At 48.1% G+C, this 12,927-nt stretch overlaps 2 protein-coding genes across 3 annotated transcripts in view; one reads left to right on the top strand and one right to left on the bottom strand.

The window, feature by feature from the left end:
* LOC148532448 (uncharacterized) overlaps nt 1-12,927 on the bottom strand; it is a 163,235-nt gene that overhangs the window by 82,542 nt on the left and 67,766 nt on the right. The window contains exon 7 of one of the 2 annotated variants that reach the window (XM_088467807.1): nt 8,174-8,425. In XM_088467807.1, coding sequence (XP_088323933.1) covers nt 8,174-8,425 — 252 coding nt within the window. Of the gene's footprint in view, nt 1-8,173; nt 8,510-12,927 lie in introns of both variants that reach the window. The other variant, XM_088467808.1, reaches the window with a different exon arrangement.
* The window catches only part of LOC148532449 (uncharacterized), an 88,640-nt gene that overhangs the window by 53,953 nt on the left and 21,760 nt on the right, over nt 1-12,927 (top strand). The window lies entirely within an intron of this gene.

Raw genomic sequence — 12,927 nt, 5'->3', positions numbered from 1 at the left:
CTGCATACAAATATCACTGTGCTAATGGACCACCTATGATTCAGCGGTCTGAGGTAACTAAGTGCCAGCGGGTCTGACACTGCCCGCTACTGTTTATTTGGAATCCCCCCTGATCGGGACTCAGGCGCTGTTGCTACATACATATATCACTGTGCTAATGGACCACCTATGATTCAGCGGTCTGAGGTGACTAAATGCCAGCGGGTCTGACACTGCCCGCTACTGTTTATTTGGAATTCCCTGTTATCGGGACTCGGGCACTGTTGCGGCATACATATATCACTGTGCTAATGGACCACCTATGATTCAGCGATCTGAGGTAACTAAATGCCAGCGGATCTGACACTGCCCGCTACTGTTTATTTGGGATCCCGTGTGATCGGGACTCAGGCGCTGTTGCTGCATACATATATCACTGTCCTAATGGACCACCTATGATTCAGCGGTCTGAGGTGACTAAATGCCAGCGGGTCTGACACTGCCCGCTACTGTTTATTTGGGATCCCGTGTTATCGGGGCTCAGGCTCTGTTGCAGCATACATATAACACTGTGCTAATGGACCACCTATGATTCAGCGGTCTGAGGTGACTAAATGCCAGCGGGTCTGACACTGCCCGCTACTGTTTATTGGAATCCCGTGTTATCGGGACTCGGGCACTGTTGCAGCATACAAATATCACTGTGCTAATGGACCACCTATGATTCAGCGGTCTGAGGAAACTAAATGCCAGCGGGTCTGCCACTGCCCGCTGTTTATTTGGAATCAACTGTTATCGGGATTCGGACACTGTTGCGGCATACATATATCACTGTGCTAATGGACCACCTATGATTCAGCGGTCTGAGGTGACTAAATGCCAGCGGGTCTGACACTGCCCGCTACTGTTTATTGGAATCTCGTGTGATCGGGACTCAGGCGCTGTTGCTGCATACATATATCACTGTGCTAATGGACCACCTATGATTCAGCGGTCTGAGGTGACTTAATGCCAGCGGGTCTGACACTGCCCGCTACTTTTTATTGGAATCCCGTGTTATCGGGACTCGGGCACTGTTGCAGCATACAAATATCACTGTGCTAATGGACCACCTATGATTCAGCGGTCTGAGGAAACTAAATGCCAGCGGATCTGCCACTGCCCGCTGTTTATTTGGAATCAACTGTTATCGGGACTCGGGCACTGTTGCGGCATACATATATCACTGTGCTAATGGACCACCTATGATTCAGCGGTCTGAGGTGACTAAATGCCAGTGGGTCTGACACTGCCCGCTACTGTTTATTGGAATCCCATGTTATCGGGACTCGGGCACTGTTGCAGCATACAAATATCACTGTGCTAATGGACCACCTATGATTCAGCGGTCTGAGGAAACTAAATGCCAGCGGGTCTGACACTGCCCGCTACTGTTTATTGGAATCCCGTGTTATCGGGACTCGGGCACTGTTGCAGCATACAAATATCACTGTGCTAATGGACCACCTATGATTCAGCGGTCTGAGGAAACTAAATGCCAGCGGGTCTGACACTGCCCGCTACTGTTTATTGGAATCCCGTGTTATCGGGACTCGGGCACTGTTGCAGCATACAAATATCACTGTGCTAATGGACCACCTATGATTCAGCGGTCTGAGGTAATTAATTGCCAGCGGATCTGACACTGCCCGCTACTGTTTATTTGGAATCCCCTCTGATCAGGACTCAGGCGCTGTTGCAGCATACATATATCACTGTGCTAATGGACCCCCTATGATTCAGCGGTCTGAGGTGACTTAATGCCAGCGGGTCTGACACTGCCCGCTACTGTTTATTGGAATCCCGTGTTATCGGGACTCGGGCACTGTTGCTACATACATATAACACTGTGCTAATGGACCACCTATGATTCAGCGGTCTGAGGAAACTAAATGCCAGGGGGTCTGACACTGCCCGCTACTGTTTATTGGAATCCCGTGTGATCGGGACTCAGGCGCTGTTGCTGCATACATATATCACTGTGCTAATGGACCACCTATGATTCAGCGGTCTGAGGTGACTAAATGCCAGCGGGTCTGACACTGCCCGCTACTGTTTATTGGAATCCCGTGTTATCGGGACTCGGGCACTGTTGCGGCATACATATATCACTGTGCTAATGGACCACCTATGATTCAGCGGTCTGAGGTAACTAAATGCCAGCGGGTCTGACACTGCCCTCTACTGTTTATTGGAATCCCGTGTGATCGGGACTCGGGCACTGTTGCTGCATACATATAACACTGTGCTAATGGACCACCTATGATTCAGCGGTCTGAGGTAACTAAGTGCCAGCGGGTCTGACACTGCCCGCTACTGTTTATTTGGAATCCCCCCTGATCGGGACTCAGGCGCTGTTGCTACATACATATATCACTGTGCTAATGGACCACCTATGATTCAGCGGTCTGAGGTGACTAAATGCCAGCTGGTCTGACACTGCCCGCTACTGTTTATTTGGGATCCCGTGTGATCGGGACTCAGGCGCTGTTGCTGCATACAAATATCACTGTGCTAATGGACCACCTATGATTCAGCGGTCTGAGGTAACTAAGTGCCAGCGGGTCTGACACTGCCCGCTACTGTTTATTTGGAATCCCCCCTGATCGGGACTCAGGCGCTGTTGCTACATACATATATCACTGTGCTAATGGACCACCTATGATTCAGCGGTCTGAGGTGACTAAATGCCAGCGGGTCTGACACTGCCCGCTACTGTTTATTTGGAATTCCCTGTTATCGGGACTCGGGCACTGTTGCGGCATACATATATCACTGTGCTAATGGACCACCTATGATTCAGCGATCTGAGGTAACTAAATGCCAGCGGATCTGACACTGCCCGCTACTGTTTATTTGGGATCCCGTGTGATCGGGACTCAGGCGCTGTTGCTGCATACATATATCACTGTCCTAATGGACCACCTATGATTCAGCGGTCTGAGGTGACTAAATGCCAGCGGGTCTGACACTGCCCGCTACTGTTTATTTGGAATTCCCTGTTATCGGGACTCGGGCACTGTTGCGGCATACATATATCACTGTGCTAATGGACCACCTATGATTCAGCGGTCTGAGGTAACTAAATGCCAGCGGATCTGACACTGCCCGCTACTGTTTATTTGGGATCCCGTGTGATCGGGACTCAGGCGCTGTTGCTGCATACAAATATCACTGTGCTAATGGACCACCTATGATTCAGCGGTCTGAGGTAACTAAATGCCAGCGGGTCTGACACTGCCCGCTACTGTTTATTTGGGATCCCGTGTTATCGGGGCTCAGGCTCTGTTGCAGCATACATATAACACTGTGCTAATGGACCACCTATGATTCAGCGGTCTGAGGTGACTAAATGCCAGCGGGTCTGACACTGCCCGCTACTGTTTATTGGAATCCCGTGTTATCGGGACTCGGGCACTGTTGCAGCATACAAATATCACTGTGCTAATGGACCACCTATGATTCAGCGGTCTGAGGAAACTAAATGCCAGCGGGTCTGCCACTGCCCGCTGTTTATTTGGAATCAACTGTTATCGGGATTCGGACACTGTTGCGGCATACATATATCACTGTGCTAATAGACCACCTATGATTCAGCGGTCTGAGGTGACTAAATGCCAGCGGGTCTGACACTGCCCGCTACTGTTTATTGGAATCCCGTGTGATCGGGACTCAGGCGCTGTTGCTGCATACATATATCACTGTGCTAATGGACCACCTATGATTCAGCGGTCTGAGGTGACTAAATGCCAGCGGGTCTGACACTGCCCGCTACTGTTTATTGGAATCCCGTGTTATCGGGACTTGGGCACTGTTGCTACATACATATAACACTGTGCTAATGGACCACCTATGATTCAGCGGTCAGAGGAAACTACATGCCAGGGGGTCTGACACTGCCCGCTACTGTTTATTGGAATCCCGTGTGATCGGGACTCAGGCGCTGTTGCTGCATACATATATCACTGTGCTAATGGACCACCTATGATTCAGCGGTCTGAGGTGACTAAATGCCAGCGGGTCTGACACTGCCCGCTACTGTTTATTGGAATCCCGTGTTATCGGGACTCGGGCACTGTTGCGGCATACATATATTACTGTGCTAATGGACCACCTATGATTCAGCGGTCTGAAGTAACTAAATGCCAGCGGGTCTGACACTGCCCGCTACTGTTTATTGGAATCCCGTGTGATCGGGACTCAGGCGCTGTTGCAGCATACATATATCACTGTGCTAATGGACCACCTTTGATTCAGCCGTCTGAGGTGACTAAATGCCAGCGGGTCTGACACTGCCCGCTACTGTTTATTGGAATCCCGTGTTATCGGGACTCGGGAGCTGTTGCAGCATACAAATATCACTGTGCTAATGGACCACCTATGATTCAGCGGTCTGAGGTAACTAAATGCCAGCGGGTCTGCCACTGCCCGCTGTTTATTTGGAATCAACTGTTATCGGGACTCGGGCACTGTTGCGGCATACGTATATCACTGTGCTAATGGACCACCTATGATTCAGCGGTCTGAGGTGACTAAATGCCAGCGGGTCTGACACTGCCCGCTACTGTTTATTGGAATCCCATGTTTTCGGGACTCGGGCACTGTTGCAGCATACAAATATCACTGTGCTAATGGACCACCTATGATTCAGCGGTCTGAGGAAACTAAATGCCAGCGGGTCTGACACTGCCCGCTACTGTTTATTGGAATCCCGTGTTATCGGGACTCGGGCACTGTTGCAGCATACAAATATCACTGTGCTAATGGACCACCTATGATTCAGCGGTCTGAGGTAATTAATTGCCAGCGGGTCTGACACTGCCCGCTACTGTTTATTGGAATCCCGTGTTATCGGGACTCGGGCACTGTTGCGGCATACATATATCACTGTGCTAATGGACCACCTATGATTCAGCGGTCTGAGGTAACTAAATGCCAGCGGGTCTGACACTTCCCGCTACTGTTTATTGGAATCCCGTGTGATCGGGACTCGGGCACTGTTGCTGCATACATATAACACTGTGCTAATGGACCACCTATGATTCAGTGGTCTGAGGTAACTAAGTGCCAGCGGGTCTGACACTGCCGGCTACTGTTTATTTGGAATCCCCCCTGATCGGGACTCAGGCGCTGTTGCTACATACATATATCACTGTGCTAATGGACCACCTTTGATTCAGCGGTCTGAGGTGACTAAATGCCAGCGGGTCTGACACTGCCCGCTACTGTTTATTTGGAATTCCCTGTTATCGGGACTCGGGCACTGTTGCGGCATACATATATCACTGTGCTAATGGACCACCTATGATTCAGCGATCTGAGGTAACTAAATGCCAGCGGATCTGACACTGCCCGCTACTGTTTATTTGGGATCCCGTGTGATCGGGACTCAGGCGCTGTTGCTGCATACATATATCACTGTGCTAATGGACCACCTATGATTCAGCGGTCTGAGGTGACTAAATGCCAGCGGGTCTGACACTGCCCGCTACTGTTTATTTGGAATTCCCTGTTATCGGGACTCGGGCACTGTTGCGGCATACATATATCACTGTGCTAATGGACCACCTATGATTCAGCGATCTGAGGTAACTAAATGCCAGTGGATCTGACACTGCCCGCTACTGTTTATTTGGGATCCCGTGTGATCGGGACTCAGGCGCTGTTGCTGCATACAAATATCACTGTGCTAATGGACCACCTATGATTCAGCGGTCTGAGGTAACTAAATGCCAGCGGGTCTGACACTGCCCGCTACTGTTTATTTGGGATCCCGTGTTATCGGGGCTCAGGCACTGTTGCAGCATACATATATCACTGTGCTAATGGACCACCTATGATTCAGCGGTCTGAGGTGACTAAATGCCAGCGGGTCTGCCACTGCCCGCTACTGTTTATTGGAATCCCGTGTTATCGGGACTCGGGCACTGTTGCAGCATACAAATATCACTGTGCTAATGGACCACCTATGCTTCAGCGGTCTGAGGAAACTAAATGCCAGCGGGTCTGCCACTGCCCGCTGTTTATTTGGAATCAACTGTTATCGGGACTCGGGCACTGTTGCGGCATACATATATCACTGTGCTAATGGACCACCTATGATTCAGCGGTCTGAGGTGACTAAATGCCAGCGGGTCTGACACTGCCCGCTACTGTTTATTGGAATCCCATGTTATCGGGACTCGGGCACTGTTGCAGCATACATATATCACTGTGCTAATGGACCACCTATGATTCAGCGGTCTGAGGAAACTAAATGCCAGCGTGTCTGACACTGCCCGCTACTGTTTATTGGAATCCCGTGTTATCGGGACTCGGGCACTGTTGCAGCATACAAATATCACTGTGCTAATGGACCACCTATGATTCAGCGGTCTGAGGTAATTAATTGCCAGCGGGTCTGACACTGCCCGCTACTGTTTATTTGGAATCCCCTCTGATCAGGACTCAGGCGCTGTTGCAGCATACATATATCACTGTGCTAATGGACCACCTATGATTCAGCCGTCTGAGGTGACTTAATGCCAGCGGGTCTGACACTGCCCGCTACTGTTTATTGGAATCCCGTGTTATCGGGACTCAGGCGCTGTTGCTGCATACATATATCACTGTGCTAATGGACCACCTATGATTCAGCGGTCTGAGGTAACTAAATGCCAGCGGGTCTGACACTGCCCGCTACTGTTTATTGGAATCCCGTGTGATCGGGACTCAGGCGCTGTTGCTGCATACATATATCACTGTGCTAATGGACCACCTATGATTCAGCGGTCTGAGGTGACTAAATGCCAGCGGGTCTGACACTGCCCGCTACTGTTTATTGGAATCCCGTGTTATCGGGACTTGGGCACTGTTGCTACATACATATAACACTGTGCTAATGGACCACCTATGATTCAGCGGTCTGAGGAAACTAAATGCCAGCGGGTCTGACACTGCCCGCTACTGTTTATTGGAATCCCATGTTATCGGGACTCGGGCACTGTTGCAGCATACAAATATCACTGTGCTAATGGACCACCTATGATTCAGCGGTCTGAGGTAACTAACTGCCAGCGGGTCTGACACTGCCCGCTACTGTTTATTTTGAGTCCTGTTTGATAAATATATAACCAAGCTTTTAAGTGAATATTAATCTTACATCCCTATTGGAACCTTATTCTGTAATTATATAGAATATAGATAGCTTAGATTTAGGCATAATGAGAACCACATGTAAGATCTCTCTGTATATTCTGATACTGGAATCATACTGATATATAATATATACACACAATGGTTAGCATTACTGCCTCACAGCACTAATATTGTGGGTTCAATTCCCACTACGGCCCTAACTGTGTGGAGTTTGTATGTTCTCCCTGTGCTTGCGTGGGGTTCCTCCGGGTGCTCTGGTTTCCTCCCACACTCCAAAAATATACTTTTAGGCTAATTGGCCCCCAACAAAAATGAACCCTAGTGTGTATGTGTGTGAGCATGTGATAGGGAATATAGAGTGTAAGCTCCACTGGGACAGGAACTGATGTGAAGGGACAAATATTCTCTATAAAGCGCTGCAGAATATGTGTGCGCTATATAAATAACATAATAAATAAAAATAATATACACACACACACATATAAACAAAGAGGTAGAAATTTACATACGAAAGGTCACAAAGAGGATTATAACAAATATCTAGGTGGTTGGTAGGACCAGATGAAGGGGTTCTTGACTATCTAGTCTCAAAGATCAGAGAGTATCAGATAATAGTGATGAGTTTGACTGAGTAGTTTAAACCATCTGGGTGGAGTGAATTCAGTTAGAACATCCACATCACCTCCTGATGGCACAGATGGCAAAATCTGTCACCACCCCTGGGAATCTTCATATTAAATACTATACATTTTAATGTTGCTTTATCAAGCCCTATATTATTTATTGTTGTTTAGATTTCCCTAGCGCTGTACATTCCTCCTCTTTTTATATTAATGACACATCCCAATTATCTGCGGATGGATAACTTAAAATGTTAGAATACTGTGAGTGTAGTGTTGCTACATCCCTGTTTTGTATCATAGAAATGCTTTTCGCCTGTGTGAGAGCTGATGTTTAACAAGGCTCGATCTATATGTAAAACATTTCCCACACTCAGAACATGGAAATGGTTTCTCACCTGTGTGATTTCTCTGATGTCTAACTAGATCGGATTTCTGTGTAAAACATTTCCCACACTCAGAACAGGGAAATGGTTTCTCACCTGTGTGACTTCTCTGATGTCTAACAAGATATGATTGCCGTGTAAAATATTTCCCACACTCAGAACATGGAAATGGCCTCTCACCTGTGTGACGTTTCTGATGTGTAACAAGATGTGATTTCTGTGTAAAACATTTCTCACACTCAGAGCATGGAAATGGTTTCTCCCCTGTGTGACATCTCTGATGTATAATTAGATGTGATTTTTGAGTAAAACATTTCCCACACTCAGAACATGGAAATAGTTTCTCACCTCTGTGACTTCTCTCATGTCTAACAAGAAACAATTTACATGTAAAACACTTCCCACACCCAGAACAGGAAAATATTGTAGCAGGTATATGAACTGCACTATGTGTAATAAAAGCGATAGTATCAATAGAATAGTCCTTGTGATTGGAGGGATCAGATGATATATCTGGATGTATATTTAGCATAATCGATCTGTCTCCTGGAGATTCCTGTGTGATATCTTCTAATTTAATATCTGTAGACAAGATGAGATCTTCCTCCAAGTCATTCCTGCTTGTGCGTCCATCTGCTGGAAATACAATAAATGTTGTATTATTATTAATTAGAGCTCTTTATACAGTGCATACACATTACACAGCACCTTACAGAGAATATTTAGTCATTCACATCAGTCCCTGCCCCAGTGGAGCTTACACTCTATATTCCCTACCACATGGATACACATATACACGCACTAGGTTTATTGTGTGTCAGGAGCCAATCAACCTACTACTATGATTTTTGGAGGGTTGGAGGAAACACATACAAACTCCACATTGATAGCACCTTATATTAGAATTAAACTCATGACTTCAGTGTAGTGAGAAAGTAATGTTAACCATTACACCACTGTGTTACTATTATGAATGAAGATATTTGTTTAATTTGCAGGTACAAACTATGGGTCTCGTTCCGAGAGATGTTTGCACATCTGCGCATGCGTACGGTTTCTAATACGCATGCGCGAACCAGTCAGTGCGGCCGAAAATCGTTTGTTCGCTAAATAGCGAATGCCTGCTAATTTGAGTGACAGGAGGAGGCGTATGTGGGTGGTAACAGGGGAAGGTGCTTGATAACGGGGAGTGGAGATCAGAACGCAGGCGTGCTTAAAGGTCAAAACGGGCGTTTTATGGGTGTGCATAATTAATACAGCAGCGTCATTGACCACGTCACTTGGTTGTTTTAAAGTCAGAACTGCTCGCAATATAGCGGTAGGAAAAACCAGCCACAAGAATAGCGAGCAGTTCATACGTTGTTCGATGTACTCGATTAATCTATTAAATAGCGGACATGACGTATGATGCGAGCGGCCAGGGGGCGTATTTTTCAAAAAAACGACAGCATGTTTTGTTCGCTCGTTCAGACTTAGAGGCGTCAACAGACCGCAAAGAGCGAACGGTTCATTTAAATAGCCACCCCCTTTATCAGAACGACCGTTCGCAAATAGCGACCGGCTCTGAAACAGACCCAATGACCACATTATTACATTTACAAGTGTACAAATAAATGAACATATTAAATATTGGCTTATAAAGCCACACCCACATTAACAGCAATTTCATACATGCAGATGGCACATCACCAATGGATATCTTCCCCCAAATGCTGGGTAACGTTCCCTAGCCATCATCACAGAGCATAAGCCTCATTAGCCAGTGACATTGGTGAACCACAATACCCATCTAGACCTCCCTCACACATACACACAGGAAACTTGTGGGCTAATTTCCAACAACTGCGTCCACACTACACAAAGTTCTCCAGGTGGATATATATGTAGCAAAAGCAGCCTCTATATGGTCCTCTGGTCATCCTCAGGGAGAGCAGCCCCACCAGTCATGTTACCAACAGGGTAATGAGTCACTGTATATAACCGCTGAGAGGGAAGGAGAGCGATAGGACAGAGCAACACAGAATGATGGCGGCATAGAGCGGGGGAGGCAGCAGGACAGGGTAGGGGAATGGTGCAGGGCACAGAGCGGAGGAGGCAGCAGGACAGGGTAGGGGAATGGCACAGGGCACAGAGCGGGGGAGGCAGCAGGACAGGGTAGGGGAATGGTGCAGGGCACAAAGCATGGGAGGCAGCAGGACAGGGTAGGGGAATGGTGCAGGGCACAGAGCGGGGGAGGCAGAAGGACAGGGTAGGGGAATGGTGCAGGGCACAGAGCGGGGGAGGCAGCGGGACAGGGTAGAGGAATGGTGCAGGGCACAGAGCGGGGGAGGCAGCAGGACAGGGTATGGGAATGGTGCAGGGTACAGAGCGGGGGAGGCAGCAGGACAGGGTAGGGGAATGGTGCAAGGCACAGAGCAGGGGAGGCAGCAGGACAGGGTAGGGGAATGGCACAGGGCACAGAACGGGGGAGGCAGCAGGACAGGGTAGGGGAATGCTGCAGGGCACAGAGCGGGGGAGGCAGCAGGACAGGGTAGGGGAATGCTGCAGGGCACAGAGCATGGGAGGCAGCAGGACAGGGTAGGGGAATGGTGCATGGCACAGAGCGGGGAAGGCAGCAGGACAGGGTAGGGGAATGATGCAGGGCACAGAGCGGGGGAGGCAGTAGGACAGGGTAGGGGAATGGTGCAGGGCACAGAGCGGGGGAGGCAGCAGGACAGGGCAGGGGAATGGTGCAGAGCACAGAGTGGGGGAGGCAGCACGACAGGGTAGGGGAATAGTACAGAGCAGGGGAGGCAGCAGGACAGGGTAGGGGAATGGTGCAGGACACAGAGCGGGGGAGGCAGCAGGACAGAGTACGGGAATGGCACAGAGCGGGGGAGGCATCAGGACAGAGTAGGGGAATGGCACAGAGCGGGGGAGGCAGTAGGACAGGGTAGGGGAATGACGCAGGGCACAGAGCATGGGAGGCAGCAGGACAGGGTAGGGGAATGGTGCAGGGCACAGAGCGGGGGAGGCAGAAGGACAGGGTAGAGGAATGGTGCAGGGCACAGAGCGGGGGAGGCAGCAGGACAGGGTATGGGAATGGTGCAGGGCACAGACTGGCAACAGTAGAGTGATGAAGACAGCAGAAGGGCAGAGCAGGATACAGAGACTGGTCAGCAGATAAAGTGCAACAGTACAGAGCATCCAAGCATCAAGACTGGAGGGAGCCATTGAGCAATGACGGGTGTGTGGTTATAGCTCTGTGTGTGTGTGTGAGAAGGTGGAGTTTGTGTGACGTGTGTTGTGATGTGTAGTATACTGTAAACCAGTCAGTCACATAATATTACTCAAGGAAGATAATGGCTATTATCACATGTAGTAGTGCTGGAAGAGGATCATGGGTAATGTCACATAGGGTCTCATTACCTTAACCAGTGATTTAATCATTATAGTGACATCCCTTGTACTGATGTATGAGATACACCAGAGAGTGTAGGGAGGAGACTGGTCAGATCTCTGGGCTGGTAACACACAGTGACATGATGTGAGGGGGAGAGCAGGAGTATAATAGGGGCTGATGGCTCCTGATGTATGAGATACACCAGAGAGTGTGGGGAGGAGACTGGTCAGATCTCTGGGCTGGTAACACACAGTGACATGATGTGAGGGGGAGAGCAGGAGTATAATAGGGGCTGATGGCTCCTGATGTATGAGATACACCAGAGAGTGTGGGGAGGAGACTGGTCAGATCTCTGGGCTGGTAACATACAATGACATGATGTGAGGGGAGAGCAGGAGTGTAATAGGGGCTCATTTAACATACTAGTACATTTTGTATTGGGGAAGGAAATCCACTCAAAACTAGTAGAACATACAAATACCACACATATAATACACTGGTTAAAATCTAACTGAACACTCATTGTGCACAGAGAGAATATATGTCTCTTTCTGTAATAAGTGTTTATTACTCACCTGTACCGATATCTGTAGGGATTTCCTCCTCCTTACACTGCTGATCACCCCTCACATACGTCTCTTCTTCTCCCTCTATATCTTCTGCCTTCATATCAGTCACATGCGTCTCTTCTTCTCCCTCTATATCTGCTGCCTTTATATCAGTCACATACGTCTCTTCTTCTCCCTCTATATCTTCTGCCTTTATATCAGTCACATACGTCTCTTCTTCTCTCTCTATATCTTCTGCCTTTATATCAGTCACATACGTCTCTTCTTCTCCCTCTATATCTTCTGCCTTTATATCAGTCACGTACGTCTCTTCTTCTCCCTCTGCCTTTATATCAGTCACATACGGCTCTTCTCCCTCTATATCTGCCGCCTTCATATCAGTCACATACGTCTCTTCTTCTCCCTCTATATCTTCCGCCTTCATATCAGTCACATACGTCTCTTCTTCTCCCTCTGCCTTTATATCAGTCACATACGTCTCTTCTTCGCCCTCTGTATCTTCTACCATAATATCATTCAGATCTTCACTCTAAATAACCCACAAAATAAAATTGTATTAGATGCACACAGGTGATATAATGAAATATTGGATTTTTGTACTTGCATTATTAATCCTTCTCTCTCAGTCCTCTTAAGGACACTGGATACTATGAGGTACAGAGTGTGGTGACAGGAGAAAGGTCACTTTATATTACCCAGAAACCCTCATACTCTTGCTGGTGTCTCTGCTCCGCACTCTCTGCCCCAGAGTATCCACTGTCTCCAAACTAGATTTCAGAGAAAACAGCAAATTATGTACCTGAAAATTAATTTTA

The sequence above is a fragment of the Taudactylus pleione genome, unplaced genomic scaffold (genome assembly GCF_031769625.1).
Source record: "Taudactylus pleione unplaced genomic scaffold, aTauple2 ptg000076l, whole genome shotgun sequence".
Classification (NCBI taxonomy): Eukaryota; Metazoa; Chordata; class Amphibia; order Anura; family Myobatrachidae; genus Taudactylus; species Taudactylus pleione.
The sequence above is the reverse complement of the archived record's forward strand: the minus strand, read 5'-3'. Positions and strand labels throughout refer to the sequence as shown.